The sequence below is a fragment of the Pteropus vampyrus genome, unplaced genomic scaffold (genome assembly GCF_000151845.1).
Source record: "Pteropus vampyrus isolate Shadow unplaced genomic scaffold, Pvam_2.0 Scaffold15, whole genome shotgun sequence".
Classification (NCBI taxonomy): domain Eukaryota; kingdom Metazoa; phylum Chordata; class Mammalia; order Chiroptera; family Pteropodidae; genus Pteropus; species Pteropus vampyrus.
In genome coordinates, this window is record NW_011888796.1 from 6946875 (window position 1) to 6966250 (window position 19376).

The window sequence follows — 19376 nt, forward strand, 5'->3', positions numbered from 1 at the left end:
AAACAATAAGGTGATTTGTAACAAGAGTACAGATAAAATAAAACCCAAAACTACTAAGAGTAAAAAACTAAATTATAAATTTTAAAAAAGTATGTACACACACATACATACATAGAGATATATATCAAATTAAATTATAGCTAACACATGATTTTCTCTAATAGCTTTCAAATTTCAACTTAAACATTACCTCCTCAGGCCTTATCTGACATCAATGATCCACACCAAAACTCAGTTACTAACTTCACAGCATTTTTCTCAATTTATAATCAACTATTTTGTTTGCCTGTTTTAATTATCTACCTCTATGCTATCATATGCTACTATATTTAAGCCTTTGAGGGCAAGGTTCATAGTTATTTAACTCATTTAGTAAGTAGTAGATAATAAGTATGATGCAGTTTGCACACAGTAGGTATTTAACATTATTTGTTAATTAAATTAAGGAATACACAGCAAATAAATGAATTGGAAAGCCATGATGAAGCAGGTCTACTCTAACAAAGGTTAGATAATTAATATTACTGAGTTCTCTAAGAACTTAATGTTTGTTGAAAAAATACATAGATGAAATTATACTTATTTATTCATTTGCCACATTTCTGTCAGCAAATAATTATATCAATTATTGCAATAACTGTCTTCTTTATGTACTGAATCATTAAAGCAATAATACTTACATCTTTAGCACTTTTTTCCGAATCTCAACCTCCTTGTCAACAGTAGGATCTTCAAAGAGTTGTACCCTAAAGTTGCTCTTTCTAAGAGGAGTGCCACACTCAGGACAGTTTCCAGCTCCTCTCACAAACAGTAAATCCACACAACTTTCACACCTATACAGAGAAAAGATAATTTTATATATTTTATATGTATATAATAGTATTCAAATGTACAACAAGTCTGCATATAGTTTGCCTTTTTTTTTTTTTTTTTTGGTGTTTTCTTCTTTGGGGGGGCTTTTGGGGGTCAAAAATTAGCTACTTAAAATCTTACAAAAAACCTTTTGGAAAATGTCCATTTTCATTTGGAGCTTACTTTTCAGACACAGGTATCCCAAAAGATACCAATTTGGTTTTCAAATTAAATAAATTTACAAATTAAAAAAATTAAGTTGGGGACTAGGAATATTCAGAAATAGCAGTATAAGGAGAAGTCAAAGAAAGAAGCATGTAAAAGAGCAGTACTCAGTTCAGTCATCCTTAGACCTGGGAAGAAAGCCCTGCATACCACAATCACTAAAACCAAGACTTTTTTCCCTTTCAGCCTTGTAAAAAGTATTTTCAAAGTTCAGTAAGCAATCGTGCAAATGAGAATCACAGGGGAGAGATGCTAGCTAAAGGAGCCCCCCCCAACCCAGGCCAGAGGATAAAGAACTTAAGAGTGTCCCCATATGTGTAGAGAAAGGAGAAAATTATCATAGCTTTTCCCAAGAAATCCTAGAAATATGGCTATTTATAAAAACTTTAACTGGTTAAAACTGGCTGCCCCAAAGCCAACCAAAGTGATTGCCTACACAGGTTTCCCAGATACTCTTCCTTCTCTCCTCTCTTCTTTTGTAATACAATATGGGGAAGACCTTAGAAGTCCTGATTTGGAAAAGAAAGGAGCAGGAGAGGTTATCCTCTCTGTACCAAATTCTGGGGATTTGACGGGATCAGTTCTTATATTGTTTTAGATGGGTCCAGGTCCAGGTACCACCCGATCATCTCTGGCCTGTCCCAACAGATCCATGCTACTATGAGACTGGCAAGTGGAAAGGCTGGCTGGAAAAAAAGAGCAGTTCCTATAGCCTCTTGGTCTTGAGGATGCACACAGCAGGGAACTTGGGATGCAGAGTGGAAACAAAGGCTGCCCAAGGACGTACTTTGAATCATAACTTTTAAATATTTAAACATTTTGGTATGTAGTCATCCAGTTGTAATCTTGCCCAACTACATACATGCTGGGGCCACACAAGCCCTAATTACTCCTCTCTTAGCATTACCTAAAATTATCTATTTCTTTATGTGTTGATTTTTCTGTAATCTCCACTAGGATGTATATACTTCATGAGGGCAGGAATCTGTACTATCTTGTTCTCTATCCCCAGTGTCTGACAGTTAGTAAGTACTCAAACTATACATAACAAAATATATAAGACAAAGAGAAAAAGAAAAATTCTAATGAATAAGGGAAAAGTTGATTTCTCCCAAGTAAGTAGTTGACTTAAGAAATAAGCTCAGTGAGAAGAAACAGGGAAATAAGAAATTTTAATTATTAATCAAATTTTAATTATTAATCAAATTAATAAGCTACTAATTTGATTAATAATTTATAAAATACTAACATTCGCCTTTGCATTACTCTATCTTAATAGGGCCATTAAAAAATAGAGGGGGAAAAATCGCTAAGAGGGAGAACAGAGCACAGTTGTCATTATCAAGATCAACAAAATACCAGAAAATTCACTTTGAGATTGGAAAGATTGGGAGAGGTGCATTTCTCCTAATCTTGTAGTTAGAAAAAATTAATCCAACTACAGAAATTGAAAATGAGCACACTTTATACTGACTAAAGATATTTATAGGCAAGGAGCATATTAAAATACTCAAAACTATTGAGCCACAAATAATATTCAATATATCAAGGTCTTGGAGAGTAGTCTCCATTGATAATTCAGTTAACAAGGTAATATGGAACACTTTAATATTTCTAAAGGTCATACTGTATATATTATACATAATATATTATTTGTTTCCATAATGAGCTCTACATCTCCAATTTTTAAAAATCTGCCTTAAATTACAAGGACTTAAGCAGTATTGAAGAATTTTTTAAATTATTTATTTTCCTATACAACTTTTTCTCATTCCGATTATAACTGCCAAAAGAATTCTTTCTTTTAAGGCTCAAATATAGAAGTATGCAGAGAAAAAACTGAAAGTTCTACTTCTTTCTGTTCTATATCCCATGTCCCACAGGTAACATAGTATTGGTTAGTGTTTATGTGGCCAGATCTTTTTCTGAATATTTATAAAATATATATTTACAAATTATATGCATGTAGTCATATAAAAAAAAATTAGAAAAAGTTGATAATTGCTACTTCACTTTATCTGGCAACAGAGAAACCAAAACAGCAGTATGTGGGCAATCTTTTGCCTCAAAGAGAGCACCAAATTTTTTCAAACAAAATCTTATATTTTGTGGAACAAAGGAAAATTGCTACAAAAGCCCAAATCCTTGGTCATTACCCATTTCAAAAGATATTTTTATGGTTTTATTTTGTTTTTAAAAACCAAAATGGTGCCTATCCTCTTTTCTCTCTGAACAACTTATTTTTAGATTTTAATTCTCTGTATCAAAAATATTTAACTATTTATATACTTTGTCAACATTTTTAATAGACCTGTTTCCTTTTACTTTTTCAAAAGCAGTTATACTCCACACGGAATTTCAATAATTACTAAAACAGATTAACTGACTTAGGAAAACATAAACAATTAATCACAAACTATATTTAAGACTTTCTTTGAAGTAATCTAGTTTTATCAGCACTTTTCACTCTTCAACTCCTTGGCTTCCGGAAACAACTCAAAACAGAAGCCTATGGTCTTAAAAGATAAAAAACAAGTGACAACTTCTGTTAAAAATTTTATTCCTACAATAAATTATTTCCTAACCCATGTGTACTGAACTCTCTAAGGTAGGATCTTGATATTACAAAGGAAAGTTTTCTCCCAAAATATGCTGCCTAACTTTTCTGTACCAGTGAATATTGACTGTAAAGCTATATCTTTGAACACTAAAATTTTAGGAATCTTAATTTAACTAAATAAATCATTTGAAAAAAATTGCCCTAAGTGAATTAGAAAATTTTAGAGATAGATAACCTAAATGATCACTAGTTAATTAAATTAATAAAATATTACTAACATACATTAATGAAATAATTCAAGAGTTCATGGAAACCCACATCTGGTCTATGGCCATGCCACCCTGAACATGCCCTATCTTCTCTGATCGCAGAAGCTAAGCAGGGTCGGGTCTGGTTAGTACTTAGATAGAAGACCACCTAGGAAGACCAGGTGCTGTAGGTGTTCAAAAAATAAATAAATAAATAAAAATAACATCTGTTGCATTTTGAAAAAGGTAGCCAATTTACAAATAAACCTTGTTCTAATACTTTGCTTACAAACTTGCTACCTGGAACTCAGAATACGTTTTCCCAAAGACACTTATGTATGATGGTTAGGTTTTCAACTAAATTATACTGGCCCACAGAAGATGAACAGTGTATTAAGCAATTTTTTTTTATTTTTCTCTCCTCTCCTTTCACCAATAAAACAATGATCAGCTTTCAAATGAGAATTAAAATGTGGTAAAAGAAGAGTATTCCAGCAGTCTGGGTAGAAATTTGAATCTTCATCTTAAAGAGGTTTGGGATTTTCTTAAACTTCTGCTATTTGTAGTCAAAACAAATTTTTGATGATGTTAAAACTCTAACTTTAATAACATTTGATAGAAGGAATATGAAATCTTGTTTAAGTGAGGAGTTACCTAATTACACATAATGCAAATTTCAAGCTAATTAGTCATGGAATCCAGTTAACCTTCATTACTACAATAATCATTTTCTAGCAACAAAAATAAGGATGCATTATATTTACTTATGCAACATTCTCAACTTAAATCTTAACACATTTGCTGTTAAATTTCACAATCAGTTCCTTCATACATTTAGGTTATATTGGTATAAGTCACTTTATATCTGAAAGAGAATTCAGAATCTATTACAAAGCCTGAGGAAAGAGATTCATAACAGTGCTTTGGGATGTAAAACAAAGAATTCATCCATAAAAAAAGGAAGTGACAGCTTAGGACAGGTGTTAAAAAACATTATAATGAGACAACAGACTTGGTGAGGGAAGGGAGATTTCATTCTCAAAATTAAAAAGAAAAAATTATGTTTACTCATTTTTTAATTGTCTTAGAATTCAACATAAATAACTAATCAATCTTCTGTTGGCTATTACCATTTAGCACAGGAATTTACACCTAACAAGCAACTATGTTTAAGCCCACTTTAAGCCAGAAAAAGAACTATATAAATAAATATTTATACACAAGGGGAAAAAAAAGAGCTAATAATTTAGTATAGTTATACCAAGAAAACATGAGCTCCCCATCCCCAAAAAACTGGGTTTGTATCATTCTTACAAATGGTAAGGACCATGGAGTATATACAATTTCCCTTTTTGCCCTCTTGCCCAATAAACTCCTAAGCCAAATTTAAAACTATTATTGAACAATATTATATATAATTTCTAAAAAGAAGTTCAAACTACAAAAAAAGCTAGAAAGAAGACAACACGTATTAAGGATCTTGTGATGTAGATATTATTTTCCTTATACATAGATGAAGACAATGAGCATGGGGGAGTCAAAAACTGGCTTAAAGTCATATATCTATTAAGAACTGATATCGGTCCTCTTAGCATTCCATATTTTCTTCTTTAATTTTATTTTTACTCTCAACTTTTACAATGACCTATAATAATAATCCCCAGTGTCTATCTCCTGTCTTTCTGGAGTTCCTGTTAGGCACTGCCTATTGTACGATTCCTCTTTGGTGTTCCACAGGCATTCTGTTGTTGTCGTTGTTTTGAAAAATAAAATTACCTCAAACTCATTATATCCAAAACCAATATCCTTTGCTCCTGAGGGATATAAAGAGAATAACACAACTTTGTGCATAAAGGTTTACATATACTGGTAGAAACAGAAAAAACAAAACTCGTTAATAAATGTATATCTGAATACTATCATAAGCTCTCAATGAGCAATAGCTCAACAAATTATACTGCATACTCTTGGCCAGTGAGTGTTAACACATTATACTCCAAATGCTCTAAGCCAAGGACAGTTCTAACTTCATTGTCCTGAGTGGAGTATGTTCTGAAGTATGTGGACTCTACTCTTCTGTACCCATTATTTCTACCACTGATTAATAGTTTTGACCCAGAAGAGCCAAAAAAGTTGTGTGCAGCTGATAGTGTTGGATGTTAAGGCATAAGTTTTATAGCAGCTGGATGTGCCTTCGAGGACACTATTAAGGAAACAGGGTGAAGCTCAGTTAGGAATTGGAAGAAAAGACTCTAGTTAACTTTATGAAAGGCTACAGAAATAATACTACAGACTGAGAGAACTGACAAATAAGTATATGAATGGTAAAGGAACACACAATGGCCACCGAAACATTCAGGGTTTTGGAGAATTTAAAAGGAACAAGTTGCTAGTGTACTAAGTCAAGAATGCATCCCATAGGGACCATTACAATTAACCCCACCTTAGAAAGGAAAAGGCAAATTTAATACTACAGTTTCCAGAAACACGTGTCCTGCACTAAAACATCATCATTACTTTCACAATGATCCATAGAAACTAAACACATATTTACCTAACTAGACCAACAATTATCTCAAAAGGCTATCGACAGGTTTCTCTCTTTTCTAACTACATATATATGAAGTCCAAATCAACCTCATATATTTAAAACAAAACACGTAACAACAGATTCACCAGAGAAGCAGATATCACAATCCACCCATTTTCTCTTAAGCCAAACATTAAAGAGATCTGCAAAAATGTAAAACAATGCTACTCACAAAATTTTTTTGTTTTGGAAAATATAGTTATAGTTCATAAAAATACAGTTTATCTTAATATGTAATAAGTGCTTAATAAATATTTTCAAATTTCCTCAATTTTAATTTCCAATATGGTAAATGTTAACGGACATAACCTTCATAAATAAAAGCTCTTGGGGAGTCCTGAGTAATTTTTAAGATTATCGAATTATCTGAGAACCAGGCTGTATGTGATCAATAAAGGTTTACTTATAAAAAACCAATGAATATTAATACAATCATAATTTGCATGGAAAGGCAGGGAGGCCCAGGAAAGAACCATTTAGAAATACAACAGCGCACTCTATTCTTCTAAACAAGGCCTGACCTCAGGGAAAACTAATTAGCCAGAGCCTAACCGGGTGGGGCATTATCAGAGCCTAGCTCACCTGGGAAAAGGGAAATAACCAACTTGAACTCACTCTAGTCATCCTGTCCCATCTAAAGGGGAAGAAAAAACTGAGAAATACATGTGAAGTTCACAGTCCAGAGGCACAGGCTCACTAAAAGACTGAGACCTCATCATAGTAATATAAAATATTCTCCCTTCCTACACACCCCACAACATTACTAAACATCTACTTATAACAATTCCTTTTACATAGAACATCATATCTAGCTTTCAAAAAAAATTACAAGCCATACCAAAAGGCAAAAAACACAATTAGAAGAGAAGGAAAAGCATCAGAACCAGACAAAGCAGAAATGTGAGAATTATCAGACCAGGAATTTAAAACAGCTATGAGTAATATGATAAAGACTGTAACAGATAAAGTAGACAACATGGAAATATAGATGGGCAATGTAAACAGAGAGATGTAAATTCTAAAAAAGAACCAAAAAGAGATATGAGATATAAAAAAGGAAAAAAACACTGTAATAGAAATTTAAAAATGCCTTTGATAAGCTTATTAGTAGACTGGGCAGAGCAGAGAAAAGAATCTTTGAGCAATATGATATATCAATGGAATCCTTGGAAGCTGAAAGCCAAAAAGACTGAAAAAAACAAATAGAATATCCAAGAACTGTGAGACAACTGTAAAAGAAATAATATATGAGTAATGGGAATACCAGAAAAAGAAGAGAAAAAGAACAGAAGAAATATTGGAAACAATAACTGAACAAATTAACATTAGACACCAAACCAAAGATCCAGGAAGCTGAAAAACATCAAGTAGGATAAATGTGCAAAAAAAAAAAAAAAAAAAAAAGCTACATTTGGGTATATCATTTTCGAATTACAGAAAAGCAAAGATAAAAACAAAGTCAAGAAATAAGCCAGAGGGAAAAAACACTTTACTTATATATAGAGGAACAAAGATAAGAATTACATTTGACTTCTCCCCAAAAACTGCACAAGAAGTGGATGAAATGAAATAAAGTTTTTTCAAGAAAAACATCTTCGACCTAAAATTCAGTACCCTGAGAAATTATCTACAACCCAATTAAAAAATGAGTAAAAGACATGAATAGAAATTTCTCCAAAAAAAGATATACAAACGGCTAACAAGTACATAAAAAGATGCTCATCATCATTAATCATTAGGGAAAACAAATTCAAACTACAATGCAATGTCATTTCATACTCACTAGAACTGCTACAATATTTTTAAAATGGGTAATGACAAGTGTTGACAAGGATGAAGAAGAATTAAACACTCATATGTTGCTGGTAGGAATGAAAAACGATTCAGCTGCTATGGAAATCAGTTTAATGCTTCCTCAAAACTAAACAGAATTGCCAGAGGACCGAGTGATTCTACTCCTAGTTATATACTCAGAAGATCAGAAAACAGGTACTCAAACAAATACATGTACAAGCATGTTCATAGCAGCGCTGTTTACAATAACCAAAAGGAGGAAAGAACCCAGATGTCCACCAACATATGAATGAAAGAACAAACTGTGCTATATATACACACACAATAGAAGTATTCAACCATAAAAAAATATTGATACATGCTTTAACATGGGCGAACCTTGAAAATATTCTACTAAGTAGATGGAGTCAGACACAAAGGTCACATATTGTGTAATTACTTTTATATGAAATATCCAGAATAGGTAAATCCATAGAGACAAAAGGCAGACTGGTGGTTGCCAGGTGCTGGCAGGGAAGGAAAAATGGAGAGTAACTGCTTAATAGGTATAGGATTTCCTTTTGTAGTAATAAAAATGTTTGATAAAGGTAGTGGTTACATGAAATTGTAAATGTACAAAATGTCACTGGATTGTTCATTTTAAAATGATTAATTTTATGTAATATGAATTTCACATCATTAAAATAATTTTAAGCAAAGTTATATATTCTTAGTATAAGATCAAGTTTTATCTATTCATTTATGATTTTCAACAAAGACTGGAAAAACTAGAATCTTACTCTAACATTAGCTTGCTGCAGAGGAAGCTAATGTTAGAGTAACATTTTTGTTTGCCTCTCCAGTTATCCAGGCAACTCTTCTACTATTTTGAACTAACAGGACTATGAATTTCCCAGTCCCATAATTTGAGTGAGTTTGATCCCACTCCCAAATCAAGAGGTGGTCACTGACTGGCTTAAACCGAGAGATCTCCTTGATCTCTTCAAGTTTATATAATATAGTTATTTTGCCAACTAAAAATATAATCTTTTCAGCATTTAAAAAAATGGTACAATGCTTTTAAAAGCATATATTTAAACAAATATACATACAAACACATATTTGTATGCATACAGATATATACAGGTATATATATCCTGTTCCTTTAGAAAAAACAAGAGGTTCCTTTAGAAGAAAAAGATATTTTGCTAAGAACTTTCTTTATTTTAAATTTCTCATGGTAAAAATAAAATAAAGCATAGGTACGCTGATGATAATACAGTCTTTTGAATTTGTACCAACATAATGGTATGTAAATTATTATAACAAAGTATAAGAATATAATACTACTTTGAATGCATACAACTTTCCTTCTAAAAAGCTTAAAAGTCTATGCAAAGACCAGGATTAAAAAATACAGGCCAAGTTAGATATTATTTTCCCCTTTCTACATGTGGTAAAACAAAATGATTTGTTTTTGTCATACTTTAAGTGCAGGCTAGAAATCTATCTCGCCTAATTTCTAGGCATCTTTCTACCAACTAAATGCTCCAGATCTAGATAAACTCCACAGCTTCAGAACCAGAAAATCTCATGGTGTTATCTGTGGTGCTGGATGATCCAAACCATCAGATAACTACTTATTATGAGAAGGCTTAGATCCATTTGACAATAAATTATAAGGTTTATGATACGCTATGGCAAGTCTAAAGATCAAACTGAATCCACTATCATTATCTACAAACATCTACTGGGCACTTATTGTATATGGATCTACCTAAAGAAGTATAAAATACAAAGCCACATTATAAAGTAGTATAATATTTGATCCATACCTTCAAGGATGTAGTATATAGTTAGACAAGAAGACACATCCATAAAACAACAGGAAGAGGTTATATGTGCTAAGTTCAAAATAGTAATAAAGTCACTTCTTGAGCAATTATTTATTGAGCAATTGAGAGAGAGAAGAGCATGGTGATTAAGGGCACAGATTTTGGGCCATTTTGCCTCCTTTTCTTTAGTCATTTGGTAGGCCTGCAACCCTTGATAAATTATTAACCCTAGCTGTGCCTCAATTTCCTTGTGAAAAAGGAAATAATACTTTCCAGGGGTCAGGGAGGTGGGAATGGTATGAATGCCTCATAGAGTTGATGAGATTTTACCAGTTAATACAGGTAAAATTTTTAGAGATATACCAGGCACATAGTACACTCTCAATAAATACTATTATAACTAGTACTTAATGCAAGGAATGATTAAAAAGGACCAAAGTTTAAAGGAGTCAGTATCAAGGATTACAATTGGGGAAGGACTCAGGAAAGGGGCTGAATATTACTGGGCCTTGAAGAATTTGGTGGCTTTGAAGTACAAAAGAAAGATGACATTCCTGGCAGAAATCACAGCAAGAACAAAAATATAAATACTCACAATTTATACATGGAACAATAAATAGAACACTTTTAGAGAAAAAAAAGAATTCATTTACACATATAAAGTAGTCCATTCTCATCCTTAAATGACAGAGAAAAATGTACCTCCTGGAAGATTGGGGACATAGTACCAAATGGTCTCCCATAAGGTCAACATTTCTTTGAATTATCACGTGCAATTTTAAAAATTCATAAAAGTTCAGTTTGACCCCATAATACAATCCTATTTATTCTCATTTAAAAATGTCTTCAAGTAATTACTACTAATTCAATTACTCAAATTTATTTTTAATATTCTTTAGGTAAAATTGACATTCCAGAAAGTTGTCTATGGATTCATGCATCACCAACCTATCACAGCACACTTCAAGAACTAAATATATTTAAAGAAGCATATAGAATTAAAAAAAAAAAAAAAAAGAGTCTATGCTGACATAGAAATCTGGAATAGGAAAGAAACAGCATTATAAATCAATGTGGAAAAGAATAACTACTCAGTAGATTGTTGGGACACAACTGGTTTTCTAGATGGGCAGGGGGAACTAGATCCCTATCTCTTACACTATACACAAAAAAGAAATTCCATATGAATAATCTAAACATAAAAGAAAACTTTACACTTAAGAAATTATAGAATATAATTCTATAATTATATATAAACCAGGACAGGGATTTCCTAAAGGTGACTAAAAGACTTTAAGTCATGTAAAGGAGAATGATATATTTTATTTTATCAATATTAAAAACTTCTATACGGGTAGGGGTAAATACAATACTACTAAAAATCTTGCCACAGACAAGGAAATTTCTTTTTCATCATACATAAATGATAACATTTAAACTATACAAAGAGGTTCTACGAGTCAATAATACAAACAATGCTATAGAAAAATGGATGGATTATATGAACAGGCAAATTACACCATGCAAATCTACTTCCTTCTAACTGAAAATAGCTTCTTAAGAATTCTACTTAGTGTTTTTATTTTTGAAAACGTTGTAAGCCTTCAAGGAAAGGGTACAAACTACAATCTAATGCTGCCATTGATTTCCTGGCCATAAGTGATCCTCATCATCCCACTCTAGTTTCCCCTCTCACCCTCCACGAGGACCTCTACTGGTTTAGGCAGACTGCTAGTAGGGTACCCCAGAATCTTATCCCTAAGAAGTCTGAACCCCTGGTTACCATCTTCTTTTAGGTTGTGGCTGCTGTACTTACACATTTACTATAATAATGAGTTTAGGAACACTAAGAGATGTTCCAGTGGATCCCTTGAGTATCAGACATAATACTCCCTGCCCCCACTGTTATGATGATCACAGTCAATTACTCTTGCCAGGGTGGTGACTCCTTTTCTTCCTTTGGTGACCTTTTGGCAAAAGGAAATCAAGTGACCAAACAGCAGGCATAATTTAAAGTTTAATAGGGCTCTTACTGTGTCCCCTAGTGGGATATTTCTACCTCTGGAAATAAGGACCTCTAAGCTCACAGAGCCTAAAGTTATATGGATAGAAAGTACAAATGACTGGGTGCAATAATAAGTGAAGCCACTCCTACACTCATCCCTTGGTTCTAGGACCCATATATATTTGACATATCGGGATACCCAATATAATGGTCATACTCATAAAACAGTTGAATATTTAGGGTACAGAATGAATCCTGCATAGTGCCCATACTTGTAGAGTATTACCTCCAATCTAGCACCTCAGCTACATCTTTATGAGCACATTACAACTGCTCTATTACTCCAAAGGGGTATGAGGAATATGACTTAGGACCAGTGGATTCATGAACTTAGGTACACTGTCATATATCCTTCCCTGCAAAGTGGGACTCTTGATAAGAGGCAGTGTTACTCGAGATACCATATTGGTGGATTAAACACTGTGTTATGAGCAGAAAAAGCAAACCTGTACCCAGGATATGTGTTAATCCCAGACTAGATGAATCCTTGCCCCTTCAGAAGGCACAATTTTAGAAGCTTTTATTTGACCTCCACTATGATAGTCCTTACCCTACTAATCAAGGAACCAATCAGAGTTCTGCCAAATACCATGTATATCCATTCCAATTACACATCCTGGAACTAAGGAAATGACTACCAAATGAGAACACAGACCCACTTTGAGCTAGATCTGAGCAAAGACTCTATTATTATCTGACACTCACACACTCACATTCTAACAAGGGGGAAATAGTAGCACTTTGGGTCCCCAGATTTCAATGTCAATTCACACCCTGTGGCAAAAATTCCTTAATAGGTTTGCAGCCAAAACTTGAATCACTAAAGGTGTCTGGGCAGAACCAAGTATGAAGTAGTAATTGAGCTGAACAGTGACTCAGGATCTTATAAAGAACCAAAGCAAACCCAGTATCACCAGATTAGGCCCAGCAAAGACCTTGAGGCCTGTCTGGCAATCCTTGGTTGCCAATAAAATAAATTCTCAGACTTCTCTGTTCTGGTCCCAAACCCAGCCAATAGAGGGTCAGCAGACTAGGCAAGACCATCTAACTATTTGTATGGGTGTGATACTTATTAAGCCTCCTTTGTTTCTCATCCTAATCTTTCCACTAGAATAAGCTTCTATAGATAACGTGCATTTTTAATGCAATGTTTTATTTTCGGTTAGGCACTCTGATGGCAAAAGAACAGACTGTAAAGTCAACTAGATGTAAAAACAAAAGCTATTGGTGTAAAGGTAATCAAAATCTTTTCCCAATATTTTTATGAGATGAGAATGGGAGAGAAAAAAGAAGAACTCACCAGGTGAACCATACAAGCAATAAAAAATTCCTTCATAAAAGGTAAAGAATAACAGTCATACATAAAAATCTTAAAATACATATTACAACAAGTGCCTTTATTTAGATCACTTGTACTCCCATCAAAATAAAAGAGACAAAAATTATTTCCAAGCAATTGGCATACCTACCTCTAAAAACATAATCTTACATGTAATACAGTATCGAAAATGGGATTATATAGAAAGAACACACACTTTGCCTAGAAGTCTAATGTCCTAAATTAGGCTATATAAGCACATTCCCACTTCCTCAACCACCTAAATTAATTTCTTACAAAACTATACAACTCCTAAACTGTCTCAAATATACTTCACCATTTTTTCCTGTCATGATCACACTTATTCTATTCTCATGTTCTCTGTATCCAATAACAGATATATGCTTTGTACCCAATAATAGTAAACATGCTCCACAGTATTCCCAAAACGTATTGATATTGTCCAGACATTTCAACCACTGCCATACAGACTGTGAATCTCATCATCTTTATCCTCAGTTATGGACTCCCCAAACAGTATCCACTTCTCTCTCCCTAATACAGTTTTCTGTATCTGGCTTAAGGTCTTCCTGTTCACCACTATGCCTACCATCATTTTTGGCAACTTGAACATCCTCACAAGTGAGCCAGCCATTATGATAGGCATTTAATTCCTTGACTTCCTTAACTCTAATGATCTCGTGCCCCATCCTACTTCAGTCATTCAACTCAACCTTGTCATTATCAGTAGATCTATCTCTTCTGGATTCTCTATTTCTAATATTCGAGTCTCTGAACACGTCTTCCTCTTTCAGGTGACTTGCACTAACTACTATCACTCTATCCTTTGACCCAACAAGGACCTCCCATCCACTAACCCAACTACTCTTCATTGATCACCCCTCTCTAGGTCCTAACTTAAACAATCCTTTGCAAATACACTTAACTCACTGCCCCTCCCTCCACTGTTTTACACCCTAATCATCTGTGATTGAATCCATCTATTCCAGTCCGCGCTGTATCTGAGCTGTTGAATTCTGCTAGAAAAAGTATCTCAAAACCCTATGGATTATATTCACTTTAAAATCACCAACCACAGATCTCAGATGAGCGCTCAACACTGCCAAACATCCCTTCTACACTTTGTAAGTAAATTCCTTTTCCCAGTCTCAGAGAGAACTATTTCATACTTTCTCTTCTCTCCTCAGACTTGATTACTAAGTTATTTCGCTTAGCGTGATTATCTCAAAGTCCATCCATGTTGTCGCAAATACCTTCTACTCTTACTTCGATTATAGCTGTTAACCAAGCCTCATATTAGATTAATGTGGGATGTGGTCAGACAAAAATCACTTCATTTCTGAACATCATCAATCTAACTGCTCCTATAACCATATTATCTGCATTCCTGTATGTTAAAATGAAAAAAGTATCCCTGCTCATACCTAGGATCAACCTCTCCCCTCCACTTGTGCTCTGCATCCCATTCCTTAATCTCTACTCAAGTACTTTAGTTCTACAATTTTCCCTTCTTTCTCCTGCATTGTGAACTTCTTCCTCTCTTGAATCATTTCTATTGAAATATGAACATGCCTTAGTACTAACCACCATCTTAAAACACACGTGCACAAGTTTGATTCTACATTCCTTTCCAGCTATCACCCAATTTCTTTGCTCCCATTCACAGCAAAATTCCTAAAGCAATAGTTGTCTACAATTCTGCTTTCACCTCCCATTCTCTCTTTAACTCATTCGAATCCATCTTTCATTCCTGACTTTCCACTGAAACATTCTCCAGAATTTCACCAATGTCCTCAGTTTTGCCAAAGCCAGTAGTTACCAGAGAATTCTCTGTCCTTATTTTACACCACATCTTAGCAGCATTAACACAATTGGCATTTTCTCAATCTGGGAACACTATAATCCGTAGGCTTTTGTGACCTCACACTTATCCTGTTTTCCTCTTACACGCCTGCTCTTTTTTCACTTATTTGCTGGCTCCTTTTCTGTAAGGAAACTTTCATCTAAAAGTTGAAGCATAAACAGTTATGTCCTTGGCATTCTTCTCCTATAAATGATCACATATAGTATAAATGGCTTTAAATATGACTCTCAGAACTAGACTACAGACCTGATTTCATTCCTGAGCTCCAGATTCCAGCTCAACTATTTAATCAACAACTCCACTCAGATGTCTAGGCCTATCTCAAATGTAACAAGTTCAAACAGAATTCTTAATTCTTTCATCCTGTTCTACCTGCTCCTCCCCAAGTATACCTACTTCAGTTAATGTCATCAACATCCACACAGTTGCTCAATCCAAAAATCTAGAAACCTTCCTTGACTTCTCTCTTCCTAATTCCTCATCACATCTAATTTATAACAAGCCCAACTGACCACATCTAAAATACTTGCCAAAATACATCCACTTTTGGCCATCTCCACTGCAATAAGCCACTGTAACTTATTACCTGAAGTACTGCTAAAGATTACAAATTGATCTCCTTGCTTCCATTATTGCCCCCAAACCTCGCCTATCTCCCTCTCCCAAATTTATTCTCTATAGAACAACCAGAATAATCTCTTTAAATTGTAAATTAGCTCATTTCAGTTCCTTGTTCATGACCCAATGGTGCCTCATGTAATTAAAGCCTTGAAGACATTGTATGACCTGGCCCCTACCGAACTCTCAAGCTTCATATCCTATCAATCAATATACTCCTGTCTTCTCTCTGTCCTTCCAACATGCCAAGGTCATTGAAGATTGCGGGCAACTGCACTTCTCTACCAGAAACTCTCTTCTCCCCAATCTTCCGATGGCTGTCCACTCTCATAACTCAAGTCTCAAACCAAATGTCATTTGTTCAGAATCTTATTGAAAAACTGTCCCTAATCCTATCTAAGGTTGTCCTCCACTTGTGCCATGAAATAGCCAAAATTCTTGTTAGAAATTGATCTCTCCATCTTCTAAAAGATCATATCCATCAGAGGTCTCTTCTTTAGAGATGGCTTTTTTACTACCCAATCTAAAGTTGGTAACACTGTTATTTTCTCTCATAGTTAACTACGGTACATTGTCTCATGGCAACTCAATCCCATTTTCATCATTCTATTGTCTTCCCAAGGACTCTGGGAAATCTGGGAACTACATTTTCCAAAATCCCTAGCAGCAGAAATCCAGATTTGACTGCACCTCTTGATAAACAGGTGCAAAAGATCTGGAAGGCTAAAGGACAGTAGAAGCATCGTTACTCCTTCAGCAGCAAAGGACAGACATGTGGACATCAGCAGAAGACACACAGCTCTCAAGTGTTCTATGAATCACTGATTTCAATGATAAATACAACTGAGACTAGCAGCAGCAGTTTTTCTATAGTGTTTATCTTCCTGGCTTCCTGAATGTGGCAGTTTCTCTTCCCTACTGCTCCAGTCCTTGTAAAAGGTTTATAAGTCTGTAACTACCTATATTAAATTCCTAATAACTTAAAAAATCTAGAATGGCTTTTGAGTTTTTTTCTTTAAAATTATTTTTAATAATTAAGCATTAAGTAATAGTACATTCATATAGTCAGATTCTACAAGAGTACAGATAAAACATATTCTATTCTCCAGCCACTCCCATAGGCAACTAATGTTAATTTTTTTGCAGATCCTTCAAGAGATTTTACACATATTACAATCAAACATACAAAATGCTCCCCAATCCCTTTATGAAAAACATATCCCACTATGCACAATTCTATACCTTGCTTTTTTTTTCCATTTACTATATCCTGAAGCTATTTCTCTATCAATACATAAAAAGCTTCATTCTTCTCTAGGGCTGCATAGTATTTATTGCATGTACCATTATTTAACCAGTTTACTATTTGATGGACATTTAGGTTGTTACCATTTTTTTTAAATTAAGTTTATTGGGGTAACAATGGTTAATACAACTATGTAATTTTCAGATGTACATTATAACTTGACTTCTGTATTTTGTATTGTGTGTTTACCACACAAAGTCCAGTTTCCTTCAGCTATCATATATTTGATCCCCTTTACCCACTTCACCCTCTCCCTAACCCCAATGTTTGACCCACTTTACCTCATCTACCTCCCCACTCCTGGCCACCCTCTACCCTCTGGTAACCACTAGTCTATAGTCCATGTCCATGAGTCTCTGTTTCTTTGTCCTGTTCATTTGTTGCTTTTAGGTTTCTTTCCCACATATAAGTGATATCATGTGATTTTCAACGTTTTCTGTCTGGGTTATTTCGCTTAGCATGATTATCTCGAAGTCCATCCATGTTGTCGCAAATGGCAGTATTTCATCATTTCTTATGGTTGAGTAATATTCCATTGTATATATGTACCACAACTTTGGTTGCTTCCATGACCTAGCCACTGTGAATAACGCTGCTATGAACATTGGTGTGCAAATATCTTTTCAGATATGGGTTTTCAAGTCTTTGGGGTAAATATCCGGTAGAGAGATTGCTGGATCATATGGTAGATCAATTCTTAGTCTTCTGAGGAACCTCCATACTGTTGTCCATAGTGGCTGTACCAATTTGAAGTCTCACCAATAGTGTATGAGGGTTCCTTTTTCTCCGCATGCTCTCCAGCATTTGTTATTATTTGTCCTGTTGATTACAGCTATTCTAACAGGTGCAAGATGGTATCTCATTGTGGTTTTGATTTGCATTTCCCTAATAACTAGCGATGTTGAGCATCTTTTCAAATATTTGTTAGCCACTTGTATGTCCTTTAGGGAGAAGTGTCTGTTCAGGTCCTCTGCCCATTTTTTCATTGGATAATTAGCTTTTGTTGTTATTGAGTTTTATGGGTTCTTTGAATATTTTGGATATTAGGCCCTTTTCAAAGATGTTGCTTGCAAATATATTTTCCCATTTGGATGGTTGTCTCTTTACCTTGCTGACGATTTCTTTTGCTGAGCAGAATCTTTTTAGTTTAGTCACATCATTTATTTTAGCTTTTACTTCCCTTGCTTTTGAGGTCAAATTGATAAAATCCACTTCAACTCCAAAGTCCTTGAGTTTAGTTCCTGTTTTTCTCTATGCATTTTATTGTTTCAGGTCTTATATTCAGGTCCTTAATCCATTTTGAGTTAATTTTGGTGTGTGGTGATAGACAACAGTCTACTTTCATTCTTTTGCAGGTGGCTTTCCAGTATTCCCAGCACCATTTATTGAAGAGGCTTTTCTTTCTCCACTGTATGTTTTTGGCTTTTTATGTCGAAAATTATTTGCCCATGTAAATATGGGTTTACTTCTGTACTCTCGATTCTGTTCCACTGGTCTGTGTGTCTGTTTTACTGCCAATACCATGCCTTTTTGATTACTGTCGCTTTGTAGTATAATTTGAAGTCAGGCAGAGTGATGTCTCCAGCCTTGTTCTTTTCTCTCAGGATGTATTGGCAATTCGGAGTCTTTTGTGCTTCCATACAAATCTGATGATTCTTTGTTCTATCTTTAAAAAATGCCGATGGGATTCTGATGGGGACTGCATTAAATCTTTATAATGCTTTAGGTAATATGGTCATTTTAACTATTTTAATTGTTCCAGTCCAAGAACATGGAATATCTTTCCAATTTTTTGTGTCTTCTTCAATTTCTTTTAATAGGGTCTTGTAGTTTTCATTATATAGGTCCTTCACATGTTTCGTTAAATTTATTCCTGGGTATTTTATTTTTTTGTTGCAATTGCAAAAGGAATTATTTTTTCCACTTCTTTTTCTAACACTTCATTATTAGAGTATAGGAACACTATGTATTTTTGAACGTTGATTTTTGTATCCAGAGACTTTACTGTATTTGCTTATTGTTTCTAGTAGTGTTCTTGTGGAGTCTTTATGGTTTTCTATACAGAGAATCATGTCATCCGCAAATAGTGACAGTTTGACTT

At 34.3% G+C, this 19376-nt stretch overlaps 1 protein-coding gene across 1 annotated transcript in view; it reads right to left on the bottom strand.

The window, feature by feature from the left end:
• Nucleotides 1–19376, bottom strand: part of MNAT1 (MNAT1, CDK activating kinase assembly factor) — a 162970-nt gene that overhangs the window by 110721 nt on the left and 32873 nt on the right. The window contains exon 2 of the mRNA XM_011384730.2: nucleotides 681–833. Within this exon, the coding sequence (XP_011383032.1) occupies nucleotides 681–833 (153 nt within the window). The remainder of the gene's footprint in view (nucleotides 1–680; nucleotides 834–19376) is intronic.